At 64.6% G+C, this 12,871-nt stretch overlaps 6 protein-coding genes across 6 annotated transcripts in view; 4 read left to right on the top strand and 2 right to left on the bottom strand.

The window, feature by feature from the left end:
• The window catches only part of EMIHUDRAFT_243302 (hypothetical protein), a gene marked incomplete at both ends in the record, with an annotated part of 1,712 nt that extends 1,582 nt beyond the window's left edge, over positions 1–130 (top strand). The window contains one exon of the mRNA XM_005771448.1: positions 119–130. Within this exon, the coding sequence (XP_005771505.1) occupies positions 119–130 (12 nt within the window). The remainder of the gene's footprint in view (positions 1–118) is intronic.
• Positions 131–5,493: 5,363 nt separating this feature from the next.
• EMIHUDRAFT_243304 (hypothetical protein) lies at positions 5,494–6,301 on the bottom strand (the record flags this gene model as incomplete). Its single annotated transcript, XM_005771449.1, has 4 exons — positions 5,494–5,687; positions 5,866–5,890; positions 5,965–6,061; positions 6,285–6,301. The coding sequence occupies 4 exons, from the start codon at positions 6,299–6,301 to the stop codon at positions 5,494–5,496; spliced, it is 333 nt and encodes a 110-aa protein (XP_005771506.1).
• Positions 6,302–6,389: 88 nt separating this feature from the next.
• Positions 6,390–6,973, top strand: EMIHUDRAFT_243305 (hypothetical protein; the record flags this gene model as incomplete). Its single annotated transcript, XM_005771450.1, has 2 exons — positions 6,390–6,566; positions 6,794–6,973. 2 exons carry the CDS (start codon positions 6,390–6,392, stop codon positions 6,971–6,973), a joined length of 357 nt encoding a protein of 118 aa, XP_005771507.1.
• A 792-nt stretch (positions 6,974–7,765) lies between these two features.
• EMIHUDRAFT_118179 (hypothetical protein) lies at positions 7,766–9,448 on the top strand (the record flags this gene model as incomplete). Its single annotated transcript, XM_005771451.1, has 1 exon — positions 7,766–9,448. The coding sequence occupies one exon, from the start codon at positions 7,766–7,768 to the stop codon at positions 9,446–9,448; it is 1,683 nt and encodes a 560-aa protein (XP_005771508.1).
• Positions 9,449–9,685: 237 nt separating this feature from the next.
• On the bottom strand, positions 9,686–10,164 carry EMIHUDRAFT_445007 (hypothetical protein). Its single transcript, XM_005771452.1, has one exon. It carries the CDS (start codon positions 10,135–10,137, stop codon positions 9,955–9,957), a length of 183 nt encoding a protein of 60 aa, XP_005771509.1. The 5' UTR covers positions 10,138–10,164; the 3' UTR covers positions 9,686–9,954.
• Positions 10,165–10,992: 828 nt separating this feature from the next.
• The window catches only part of EMIHUDRAFT_424864 (hypothetical protein), a gene marked incomplete at its 3' end in the record, with an annotated part of 2,183 nt that continues 304 nt past the window's right edge, over positions 10,993–12,871 (top strand). The window contains exons 1-4 of the mRNA XM_005771453.1: positions 10,993–11,471; positions 11,737–11,785; positions 12,057–12,133; positions 12,658–12,732. Coding sequence (XP_005771510.1) covers positions 11,001–11,471; positions 11,737–11,785; positions 12,057–12,133; positions 12,658–12,732 — 672 coding nt within the window. The 5' untranslated portion in view covers positions 10,993–11,000. The remainder of the gene's footprint in view (positions 11,472–11,736; positions 11,786–12,056; positions 12,134–12,657; positions 12,733–12,871) is intronic.

The raw sequence follows: 12,871 nt of genomic DNA on the forward strand, positions 1-12,871 counted from the left end.
CCATATCTCCCCATATCTCCCCATATCTCCCCATATCTCCCCATATCTCCCCACTTTTTGAGCCGTCTCCTGTGCTCCGCCGTACCCACTCTCTTCGTACCCCCTCGTCTTCCCGCAGTGCTCCGACTAGTCTGCGCGAGACCGCATCCCCGCCCCATATCTCCCCATATCTCCCCATATCTCCCCATATCTCCCGAGGGTGGCGCGCTCCAGCACGTAGGCCGCCCATATCTCCCCATATCTCCCCATATCTCCCGAGGGTGGCGCGCTCCAGCACGTAGGCCGCCCATATCTCCCCATATCTCCCCATATCTCCCCACATCTCCCGCCCCCGAGGGTGGCGCGCTCCAGCACGTAGGCCGCCGCTCCGCCGGGCTACGGCGGCGACGCGGGGGGGTACGGCGGCGCAGGGGGCGGGTACCCCGTTGGGGGAGGATACGGCGGAGGCGGAGGAGGAGGCGGGTATGGCGGCGCGAGCCAGGCGGGCGCCGTTGCCTCGGCGCTACCTCGGCGCAACTCGGCGCTCCGTCTCAGCTCGCGCCGCCGGGCCGACCTCGGCGGATCTCGGCGGATCTCGGCGGATCTCGGCGGATCTCGGGTCGACCTTGCCTGACTGCGCGCTCCTCCTCGGCTGCACCTCGGCCGCACCTCGGCTGCACCTCGGCCGCACCTCGGCAGCACCTCGGCCGCATCTCGGCCGCAGCTCGGCTGCACCTCGGCAGCACTTCTCGACCCCAAAGGGCGGGCGGCAGGCCCGTCTCCCCATCTCTCCCCATCTCTCCCCATATCTCCCCATATCTCCCCAAAGGCGGGCGGCAAGCTGGTCTGGAACACGGAGCGGCGCGACGGAGGGGGCGACCGCGGCGGCGACCGCGGCGGAGACCGCGACAGCTACCGCGGGCGCGACGACCTAGACACCTCCTGGACACCTCCTGGACACCTCCTAGCCACCTCCCAGACACCTCCTGGTCACCTCCTGGACACCTCCTGGACACCCCTAGCCACCTCCTGCTCACCTCCTGGACACCTCCTGGACACCCCTAGCCACCTCCCAGACACCTCCTGACAACGCGTGGTGCACACTTCTGCCGAGGGCACTGTCGCACTGAGCGCGTGACACGATTGCAACCAAGGCGCGACGACCGCCGCAGCGACCGCCGCTCGCGTTCGCGCGACCGCCGCGAGCGCAGGAGGGAGCGCAGCCGCAGCAGGGACCGCGATCGACGGCGCGACTGAGGCGCCGTTTCCCCTTGCCGCCGCCGCCGCCGCTGCTGCTAGCTCGACACGTCCCGCTGCTGCCGTCGCCACCGCTGTTGCGGCGTCTGCAGCGGTGCGGCGGCTGCCGCTGTTGCGGCGACGGGCGGGCGGCCGCGCCAGCGCGCTTCGCATCGAGGGGAGAGGGCAGAAAAGGGGGGCGGGCGGGCAGCCCGTTCGGTGGTATTGCCCTCGAGGCGTGGCGCCCGCCAGCTCCCGTGGCATATATGGAGTACACTGTGGCTGCATGCGCCGTAGAGAGTCAGTCGAGCGTCTCGGCCGGTCCCGCTCCCGGTCACGTTCTTGCATCCCGTCGAGAGCGTGGTAACACGTGTTCTCCGCACTTAAGCGGCAACTAATCCGTTTCACTCGCTGCAGCGACGCGTTGTTTTGGGTTCCGAACCGTTGTACGTCCAAGTAGGGGGCCCACAGCGCCCCAAAATCCACCAGTGTGGGATTTCGCGCAATCGCGCTTGACTCTGAAAAGCTCTAATGTACCTCCTGCGAGGGCTGTGGTCGCCGCAGACTGGCTCCGACTTGACGGGCGCATGGAGACGTGATGCCTGCATGCGCCCGTCAAGTCGAAATCGACATGCGAGTCGATCTTTGGCCCGCCAGAGGTACATTAGGCGTTTTGGGCGACAAACAGCGCTGCGACCGCGAAGTGGCGGTGGACATGCTCCCATGTCGCCGACGCGGCGCCGGAGTGGCCGGCGCTGCTCGCCGCGACCACGACGGCTACTCTGATACTCCGGGCCGACCCGTCCTACCCGACGGTGGCACTCTTCCACGTCTCGCTCACGCTGAGAAAAAATCTGAAACGGCGTGCAGCAGAGTCACCGACGAGTCGGTCCGAGTGACTCCTCGCGTTCCGTACCGTTCTCACCCATCCATAAACTCACTTTGGCCTCACTAAAGCGAAGGCTGAATCCTCAATCCTCGGATTTTAGATTAGGACGCTGTGGGCCCTCTAGTCCAAGCACGTTCCGTGCCTCGTGCGCGCACGACTCGTGGCCACGCGCGCTCACTCTTGCATGCCGTGGTGCTCACACTGCAGGTGCAGCTCTCTCGCTGCTCTTCCTGGCCCCGCGTCGCCGTGCCAGCTCTGTGGCCGCGCCGGTCGGCTTCGAGTCACGAGTGGGAATACTTCGAGTGCAAGCAGGAGTCCGAACAACCAAAACAAGATCTGGATTCTGGTGTCAGTGTCACATATGAAAGGGTTGCCAAGCCGGTTGCGGCTCTCCCAGCCTGTTGTGGTTAAAAAACAATTGTTGCAGTCTTAGCAAGCAAAAAGGAGCACACACGACTCAGCAAGTCCGCACCAGCGACTGCCACTCGCCTAACCATGCCTCGTCGCAAGTGCCCTCCCAATCGCGTCCAGGCACACACGCTCCGCCTGTTCTCACCCTAACACTCTATCACACCCTTGCCTCCCTGCCAGAGCGAGCTAGATTCTCCCCGCCTCCCTCCCGCCTCTGCCGCGCGCCTTCTATGGACGTCCAGTGCAGCACCTAGGGGGAGAGAGGGGGTTTGCCCTGGTAGCGAGGTGGCGAGGTCGCGCACTGCAAACCCAGTGTGAGGAGTGGGGGAGCTGGGACAGGGCGTGTACGCCTCTGATCTGTCATGGTCTAGTGGCCGATAGGATCCTCCCTTAGGCAACGATGGCGGGTCGGGAGAGGCCCGACTTCATTAGCCTGTTGTGGTTCAGTACCTCGTCCCCTCCGTGCTCTTTCTCTCCGTCTCGTTCCTCTCGCGAGTCTCTTTGGCATCGGGCATGGAGATGCCGCGTGTCGCCGCGGCAACGATCATGCTCCTCACTCTCAACGGGCTCCGGGCGCAAGTTCAAGAGCAGATGCCCGTTGGTGGTGAGTTCCGTGGCGAACACCCTCAGAGGTTTAGAGTATAGCTGGTTGTGTGTCCGAATACTGTGACTGCGACAAGTGATCATCCGAGTCGCGAGGGGCGCCTGCCAACCTCGCTTCGTCGAAGCGGCGCTTCGTACTAACACACCACACACACACGCCGCAATCGTCGCCGGCGCGCGACACGTTCCCGTCGGCGGGACCGTCCTCGTCGAGTGTGTGTCGCAGAGGCGAGACGCACCGTCAGGGACGGTGCCGACGGGACGCGGCTCGAAGGGCGACACCCGCGAAGGCACGGCTGGCACCCGTAGCGCGGGGCTCGTCTTCGGAAAGACCAGGATAGCTCTTGTACTGGCAAACTCCTAGCTGACACTCACGCGCGCCCCGTCGAGCTTACGGCGGGCGCGCTGCGGTCGCACGCCTACCCAAGTCATACGCCACGGCGTGCGATCTAGATTCAGCACACGCGCTTCTGCTCGCGAACACTCATCCAATGAACCACCGTCACCCATGAGTGCGAGTTAGGGCTAGCGGCTGGCCGCTAGCCTGTGAGGGAGCGTCCATAGACACCTCACATGACCCCACACACGGTCTTGTCCGGCCTTGCGGCCGGCTAGATTGCTATAGAGGCGGAGCCAGCCTGCTCTAGTCTCACACGTTCGCCCCTGTCGCCTGTCTGTGTTGTTGTGCTGTGTTTGTGCCCTTGGCACCTTGGAGTGCTGGGGGGGGCGACAGGGGGGACGTGGCCCTGAGTGATTGGATGTGTACGCACACTCAGGGTGTGTGGCAACCCGCTGGCTGCGTGTCTTGTGAGCATTGTGTCTGTGTGTCGCTCGTGCGTGTCGTCATCATCTGTCCCGCGTCCACCCATACCGCGTTGGTGTCCACAGTCCGAGCCTGACTGTTCTTCACCTCCCTACCTAACCTAACCATCCGACCGAATGTATTATTAACAACGAAGGCGCTCTCAAGCGAATGCCACGTTCGGATCGCTCCTCATCGCAAACCCTCGGGTATGTTCGTAAGAGCCAATGAAAAACACTGAAAAAGAAAACAAAAAAGACTCAGATTTTTGTGAGCTAGCCTTCGATGTTATGAAAACAAACGCAAGGCGGACACACGCACATCGCTCTCGGGCCCACAGGATGGCGTCCTCTCGGCCGTCGGCGCTGGATGGTGCCCCGGTGCAGCGCCGCAGCTGCCTGTGCAGTGCGCTTCGGACACTTTAACCTCGTGTGACGACCGTTACGCCTCTCTGAGAGACGTGTGCCAGTGCGTGCGCGGAGCACACACACGGCGAGGCCGTGCACGAGATGGTATCGGTTTGCCCGCGGGGACCACCCGTGACCACCCAGAGCCTATGTCCCCCAAGCCAGGGGCGCAGCGTCGTGAAGGCCGGAATGTGTGCGGACGGACGATACAAGGACAACCGTAGTTTTATTTTAGATGCAGAAGGAAACGAAGGAAGGGTAGAAGCCTCTTCTACCTCTGCTGGTTGAGCTCGAAAACACTCTCACGAGAGACAGAACGGAGTCTCCGAAGAGGGGAGCAAACTCCAAATGGCCGTGTGAAGAACGACTCAGTCTGAGATACGCTGCTTCTGCAGCCCTAGCCAATTCTTGGTGGTCCAAGTCACCTCATCGAGGTACTGGGCCCGCGTCAGCTTGTTTCTGCAGCACGTTCGCCGCCTTCCAGAGGATCTCGCCGACCCCCTTCCCGAACCCACCGTGAACGACTCGAACAGCAGCAGCTGCACGTCGACGTCCTTGTCTTCCCTGGCGTAGCGATACTCGCCGCCATAGGACGGTATGCGGCGGTCGCCGCCCACCACCCTTCCCCCCCTAGTATGCCAGCGACCCGTCCCCAGTCCCCTCTCGCCCTTGCTCTTCCTCTCCCCCTCCATGCCGTCCCGGTAAGGTAAGGTAAGGTAAACTTCTCCACACACACGAGGTGGTGGGGCAAGGGGGGGCGACCCTCGCGTCTCCACGTCTAACGACAGGAGCCCCACGGCATTTAAAGTGCAAGGCCCGGTGCGCGTGGGTGAGCGGTGTGTGTGTGTGTGTGTGTGTGTGTGTGTGTGTGTGTGTGTGTGTGTGTGTGTGTGTGTGCGTGCACTGGTCAAACTATTAGCCTCATAATGAGGAAAAGGCTAATAGCGATTTCAAATAGTGCTACTATTAGCTCAGAGGGGCTAATAGCTGAGCTTCATAACGTCTGGAGCTATTAGAACACCACTATGAGATGGGCTAATAGCGACTATTAGGGCGCTATTAGGGCACTATGAGAGCCTAATAGTGGCCCTAATAGTGCCCTAATAGTGCGGTACCCGCGCGACGCGCACTACGCGCGGCGCGGCAAGAGCGATGGCGCCGACTCTCTAGGAGACGGGCTTCCATGAGGCAACCACGGCGAACGAGAACGTGGAGTCGTTGAACTTGACCGTGGTGACGTCAGGCTTGGTGGTGCTCTTCATCACCTTGACGCACCAGCCGCCGGCGGAGACGCCGGGCCACAGCGAGGGCGGCGCGAGCAGGAAGCTGGTCGTGCGGTCCGCACGAGCGCGGGTGTTGCCTGCGCAACAGGGGCACGGGGACGAGCGTCAGCCCGGCAGCTTGCGGCGGCGCGCGCGCGCGGCGACGGTGCGCACGGCTTGGGAGAGAAGGGAGAGAGAGAGATAAGGCCGCTGCCGCCGCAGAACGCAGGATGTGGCTGCGTGCGGGGCGCGGCGGGCGCGGGCGCGCGCTCGGACCTTGCAATTTCAAACTGCGCACGCCCTGATCACGAACAGGATGCGGGCGGCGCAGAGATCTGCTGCCGCCCGGACCGCCGCCCGGGGATGACCCAGGACCTCGCCGGCGCTGCGCCGGCGAGGGGCCGAAGCCCGGCGGTTGATCACGTTCTCCACACCCGCGCGCGCTGTGCGGTCGCCGTTCCGCCTCACATGCCTGCGGACAGCGCCGACGGGTGGTGAGGAGGGCGGAGAGCCGGCGGGCGCGGTGTGCGCGGTCGCCGCGCGCTGGTGGTGTGCGCGCGGTCGCCGCGCGCTGGTGGGCGACAGGTCACCGAGGCGAGCGGGGAGCGAGCGAGGAGCACACTGGCCAGTGTGCTGTGCGCGACTCTCAAATCGCCAAGTCAAACAAGAAAAACAGCTGCTCGTCGACAACACACCCTGCAGTGGTCGGCATCAGCGCGCCGGGCGCGGCAGGTCGTGCTGCGCTTCGAAAAGCCGCCGGCCTTCCTCTCGCATCGTCTCGTCCAGCTGCGCCTTGACCGATGGCAGCGCAAGGCTTCTCGCCGGATCCTCCGCGATCACCGTGGATGGACGCCAAGAAGACCAGCGCTGCGCCGCACGCCGCCAAACCACCACGCTGGCGCCAGCTCGCAGAGGGTTTCTCGCTGCACGCCAGATGGTCAGCGGGCGCCGATGGCGGCATGGGCGCGACGAGCTCCGTGGCCGGCATGTCGCTATGAGGCCCAGCTATTAGGCCGGGGCGCGCCGTGAAGCATGCGGCATGAATCGCGAAATCGCTAAGTGCGCATTATGAGGGTCCATTATTAGGACATCGGCTATTAGCACACCTAATAATTGCACTATTAGCCCCTCTGAGCTAATAGTAGCACTATTTGAAATCGCTATTAGCCTTTTCCTCATTATGAGGCTAATAGTTTGACCAGAGGTGGCTGGACTGTTTGGGGTGCCGGTGCTGGCGCTGAAGACGGTGACCGACATCGTGGATGACGAGACGCCCAACCACGAGACCTTCATGGCCAACCTGGCCAGCGCCTCCCAGAAGCTCCAGGACGCGATTCCGGAGCTGCTGAAGTTTGTGCACGGAAAAGAGGCGAGCGGGCTGTGACGCGTGTGAGCTCTCGACGTCAGGAGAGCTAATAAGAGCTACTAGTACATACACTGATAACCACAACCGAGCGGGCGCACCCTTACAGATCACAGATCACACCCGAGCCGGACTCATTTTCGGTGTATGTAGCTCTTACGTATACCGATTTTTTTGGCGTCCCGCCTCGAGCTACAGAGATCCCGGCCGGTCACTTTCGTGTACGTGTCGCGCCGATACGCAAGGTACTCTCCAGTTGTGGGGAAGTCGGAACGGCTTAGAATGCGCATGCCGAGGATCGAGTCTGGCTCACTCACAGGCCACCTCGCTCGCGCACGGGCGGGGACCTGTTCCTACCTTGGATACCCATCACTGAGCCGACGATGCTATGGGTAGCCCCAGGGTGGCGCCCACCCCCATGCCCTCAGGCACTTGCCTGCGCCCTGGCCGCGCATGCCGCGCACGCGCGCGCGCACGCGCGCGCGCACGTGCGCGCATGGCTCATCAGCAAGGCACTGCGAAGCTGGACGGGACGGGAGGTGAAGCGGTGCGAATGTGGATCCATTCGGGTCAACCGCAGCGGCCAAGGCTGCGAGCAGCCAAGGCAGCGCCATTGCGGCGGCGAAGTTCTCTCTCTCTCTCAGTGTATGTGGCTCTTACGAACGTACCCGAGGGTTAACTGCTGACAGGGTTTGCGATGAGGAGCGATCCGAACGTGGTTGGCACTCGCAGCGCTTGGTTGAGCATTTCGGCAGAACGCTTCCCCAAGTCGACCGTGTTCGCGGGGCAGGCTCAGCCTGGCCGCTGTGCGCCATGCACATGCTCCTCGCCGCCGCTTCGTCGCTCGTGCTCGTGCCCTTGCAAAGGCCCCGCTCCTTCTCGCTGCCTCTCCACTCGATCGTCGACCCGCCGCGCGACACGGACGCGCTGCTCAGCCTGCACTGCAACGCCTCGCAGCCACGGTGCAGCGCCGGCCGCACGTGCGCCCTCGACCCGCTGCTCACGTCCGGAGGCAACATCTCGTGCGCCGCACCGAGCGCAGACCCTGCGGACTGCCACGTCTGCCTGCACAAGTCGCTGCTCCCGCTCGGTCCTATCGACGGGTACGGCAGCGCGGTGCTCTTTGCGGCGGGAACACTCGCCGGCGCGTCTGGCATCGGCGGCGGCGGGCTCAACGTGCCGCTGCTGCTGATCGTGATGGGCTTCCTGATCGAGGAAGCGGTGCCTATCTCGCACGTCATGGTCTTCGGCAACGCCGTCGCACAGAACATCGTCAACCTTCCGCGCCGCCACCCAGCCGACCCGAGCCGGCCGGTGGTCGACTTCGACGCGCCGCTGCTGCTGCTGCCGATGATGCTCGGCGGGAACGCGTTGGGGGTTGTCCTCTCGCCCGTCCTCCCGGCGCCGCTGCTCGTGCTCCTCTCGTGCGTGGTGCTCGCCCTCGCCGCAGTAAAGACTTGGGCGCACGCGGCGCGAGACTTTGCTCGAGAGCGCGCGGGCAAGCAGCAGCAGCAGCGGGCGCCGACAGGCGCTCGTGCGTCGGCGGCGCCGTCCGCGCCGTCGGTGGAGGGCGCGGTGCGCGACGATTCGGCCGCGGTTCAGCAGCAGCGCGGCCGGCGGAGCTGCAGCGACGAAGGCTCTGCGGACGCGCGGCGCTCGCTGCTGCAGCCGGCCGCGCCGCCGTCGAGACCGCGACTGCCGAGCCGCGACGATTCTGGCGCCGGCGGCGAGGGCGGGGGCGAGGGCGGGGGCGAGGGCGGCGGCGAGGGCGGCGGCGAGCGCGGATGCGGCGAGGGCGGAGGCCATGCGGCCGCGGCGGCGCTGGGCCAGCATTCGCCGATTTGCTCCAGAGTTGCCCTGCTCTCGGCCTTTTGGGCGCTCTTCCTGCTGGACGATCTCGGCGTGCAGCTCAGCGGCGCCACCGACCGGTGCTCCGCACCCTACCTCGGCTGGAAGCTGGGTCTGCTCGCCGCCGTCGCCGCCGCCACGGCCGGCGGCGCGCGGCTCGCGGCGCGTTCTCGCGGCGCTCAGCCTCGGCTAGAGGGTGACCTGGAGTGGGGCGGCGCGGCGGCGGTCTGTGCGGCGGGTCTCGCACTGCTGGTGGGGATGGTCGCGGGCCTCATCGGGTTGGGCGGAGGGGAGCTGATGGCGCCGCTGCTACTGGCGCTCGGCATGCTGCCGCAGGTCGCCAGCAGCACGTCCGCCTTCATGATCCTCTTCACCTCCTCCTCCGACCTCGTGCACTACCTCCTCCAAGGGGTGCTCGCGCCTCAGCCCGGCTACGCCGCTTGGGCCCTCTGCCTCGGCTTCGCCTCCGCATACTTGGGCCGGCGCGCTTCGTACGCCCTCGTGCAGCGGCTGCGCCACCCGTCGCTGCTCGTCTTTGCACTCGGCGTCATCCTGCTGCTGGCGCTCGCGCTGCTCGTCGCTCGCTCGGCGGGCAGCGCGCACACCTCGTGGGCGTTTGGCCTGCTCTGCGCGCCTCACGGCGCGTAGCGGAGCGGTTTGCATTGGTGGGGCGAGCTCGCTGCATATAGCGCATTTCTCTCAGCCACTCAGGGGCCTTCTCTCGGCACACTCCCCCCCCGCGACGCCGCGTCTACTCCGGACTCCGCGTCTCGCTGCCTCTCCGCCGGGTTCTCTCTCACCCTGCTCAACACCGGCGGGGGACGCGGGGCATCCGACCGAAGGGTGAGTACGGAGTGCGAGTGGCGCGCGTGCATCTCGTCTGTATATTTTTCCGTGCGTTGTGAAAATGATGAAACACACGTATCTCTCTTCCTTCGCGCCCTGGCGCAGCGCCGTCCTAGCAGACTCGAGGAGACCGAGCCCCGACTCCAAGACGGCAAGTACGGTCTTCCACATGCGTCAACCTCAGCCAAACGATGATTCCACATGCCCTGACTCCTCTAACGTTGAACTCGCACCCCGGCACTCCTGTGTAGCGGAGCGCGACGTATTTGACAGCGGGGGGGGGCAACATGCACGATTGTGAAGCATGCTCAGGCGGACGCCGCCGGCTGGCTCTTGAGCTCGACTCTTACCGTGTTGTTTGATCCCGGCACAAGCTCCACGACCACTCGGCCAGAGCACTCGCTAGTCTCGCTACTCCGGGGCGACTTCTTCTCGTCCTCGAGCAGATCCACCTTCTTGACTCCAGCGAGGGCGTACAGATCGAAATCCATCTCCGCTCTGTGGAGGAGGCCCAGTCACACTTGGCGAGCTTTGAGGAAGTGCCTCCGACGAAATCAGAAAAAAAGAATTTCGGCGTTGCGTGCGCCGCAAGGCAAAAACCCTCTTCCACCGACGGGTACAATTTGGGAGCAAAAGAACAGATGCACTACGGGGAGCAAAAGAACAGATGCACTCTTCCACCAACGCGGTAACTGGGTGGACGCGGGACAGAAGAGGACGACACGCGCGAGCGACGCACCGACACACAAACTCACAAGACACTCAGACAGCTGGGCTGCCACAGACGTGAGAGGGTCGGTGCAACTGCCTGTGCCCCCTTGATCTACCCCCTTCCAACCCCGCTCCGGAGAACGCGCTTGCCCGCCCTCACCCCGTCACTGGCCTCCTCCAGCCTGCGCAGTCCGCCGTCCGACTCTGGCGGGTTGGGAGACGGAGGCGGCAAGGGAGGAGGCGGCATCGACGGCGAGGGCGGCGGGGGAGGCGACGCGGGTGGAGTCGACGGCCCCGGCGGCGGCGGGGAGGGAGAGATGTCGCCCAGGGGAGGCGGCGGCGGCGACGGAGGGGGAGGCACCGACGGTGGGCTCGGCGGCGACGGCGGCGGCGACGGCGGCGATGGGGGCAGTCGACGACGCTTCGCCCAGGCCGGGCACGATGGTGCCGCGACGAGCGGCGTCGAGGCGACGGCCATCGATGGGTCCAGAAGACTTGGCGAGACGTCGCAGAAAAAAACCGAGCACAATTGCGTTACATGGGCATGGCCGGGGTTTCTGCACCGAACGATCTTACTTTCGGTCTATCGAAAGTGTTGATCGATAAAATTCTTTTAAGCTCTTCTGGTCGCAAGAGGCATTTCATGAGGCTGCTCGAGCGCGTCCTTCTCTCCGCGGCCTCTTCTCCGATGAGGTTGCCGCCGTCGCCGCTTGCGCGCAGCGGCCCGATTTCCGCCAACCTCTTTGGCGACATCATGGGCGACGCGCTCAAAGAGCAGAAGCCGTACGAAAGGCCGCTTTTGCCATCGCTGGTCAAGAAGCAGCCAGCAAGCTACCAGCTGCAGGAGAAGATGTTCTCCTTCTCGGGCGAAGACTTTCGCGTCCGCGACCTCTCCGGGCAGGAGGTCATCACCATCGACGGAGGCAACATCAATCTCGGCGGCTGGGTCCTTGACAAGCTCGCCTTCAAGGAGGCGTCGAGCGGCGCCAAGTTCTGCAGCGTCGAGCGGCGCGCCATCGCCGCGTCGACGTGTTACGACATCTACTCGGCCGACGGCGGCGAGTGCGTCGCAAAGGTCGAGCGCGAGTGGATGTCGATGACGCCAAAGTACAAGGTCGGATCACCCGAGAGTACCCGAGAGTACCCGAGAGTACGCCAAAGTACAAGTGATCGCCCGGCGGGCTTCGCTCCGAGCCAGCGTCTGACGCCCCGAGTTGCCCTCGTACCTGGTGCCGTCGGGCGCGCGGGCGCGCCGTTTTACTACGAGAGGGCAACGCGACCCCGTCCACCAACCCCTCACCCTCACCCTCGCCCGCAGTTTTACTACGAGGGCGACGCGACCCCGTCCACCAACCCCTCGCCCTCACCCTCGCCCGCAGTTTTACTACGAGGGCGACGCGAACCCGTTTGCCGACTTTGAAGCCGAGGGCGCCTTCCCCTAGCAGCGGAGTAGCCTGTGTTCTTCTTGTCTCCCAAAGCGCTCAAGAGGACACGTGCTTCAACGCACTCGCCGCATTTGGTGCTGTGTCCCTCGTATTCACCCGGTGCTCTCACCACACACTGCAAGGACCGTACGCCCGCTCCGATGTTGGTGTATTCAGCACGTGCTTTGGTCAGCTCTCCCACCTTTGCTACCGCACCACCCACCGGGCTGAGCCCACACTGGATTCGATACTCTGGAGGTATGGTACACACGCAGGCTCCTTCCTCGACCGCACCTACACCTTCAAGGCCGGCTGGGGAGACACGATCGCGAGGGTGCGGCGGGCGCCAGAGGCACGCGGATCTGAGATCCCCCGAGATTCCCCGAGATTCTCCGAGATTCCAGAGAGGGCCGGAGGCACTTGCAGACCCTGCACGCGCGCTCTCCCCCCCGCCCCCCCTCCCCCTCCCTCTCCCTCTCCCTCTCCCTCTCCCTCTCCCTCTCCCTCTCCCTCTCCCTCTCCCTCTCCCTCCCCCTCCCTCTCCCCCTCCCCCTCCCTCTCCCTCTCTCTCCCGCGCCCCGCAGAGCACGGCTCGCAACGGCCCTCGGGGAATCTCGGGAAATCTCACCTGCGTATGGCCCTCGATCACCCCGAGCCTCGCGCGCCGCCACCCTCGCTCGCCCCGACACACAGCCCTGTCCCGCCTCTCTCGATCAAATCTCTCATCACGCGCGCACACACACCTCGCTCACTCCGCCGCGGAGGAACATAATTTTAGGAAGAGAAAGCGCGAGCGGCGCCGCGCCGCCACCCTCGCTCGCCCTGGCCAGGAAGAGAAAGCCGCGCCGCCACCCTCGCTCGCCCTGGCCCTCGCAGCTCGTGTCGGATCTGGACACGTACGTGGTCGATGTGGCGGCGGGTGTGGACGCGGCGGCAATCCTTGCGATGGCGGTCATCATTGACGAGGAACACACGCGCGCGCGCACATCACGCACACACACACACACACACACACACACACACACACACACACACGCACGCACGCACGCACGCACGCACACGCACACACACACACACACACACACCTGAC

Source organism: Emiliania huxleyi (genome assembly GCF_000372725.1).
Source record: "Emiliania huxleyi CCMP1516 unplaced genomic scaffold EMIHUscaffold_384, whole genome shotgun sequence".
NCBI lineage: Eukaryota > Haptophyta > Isochrysidales > Noelaerhabdaceae > Emiliania > Emiliania huxleyi.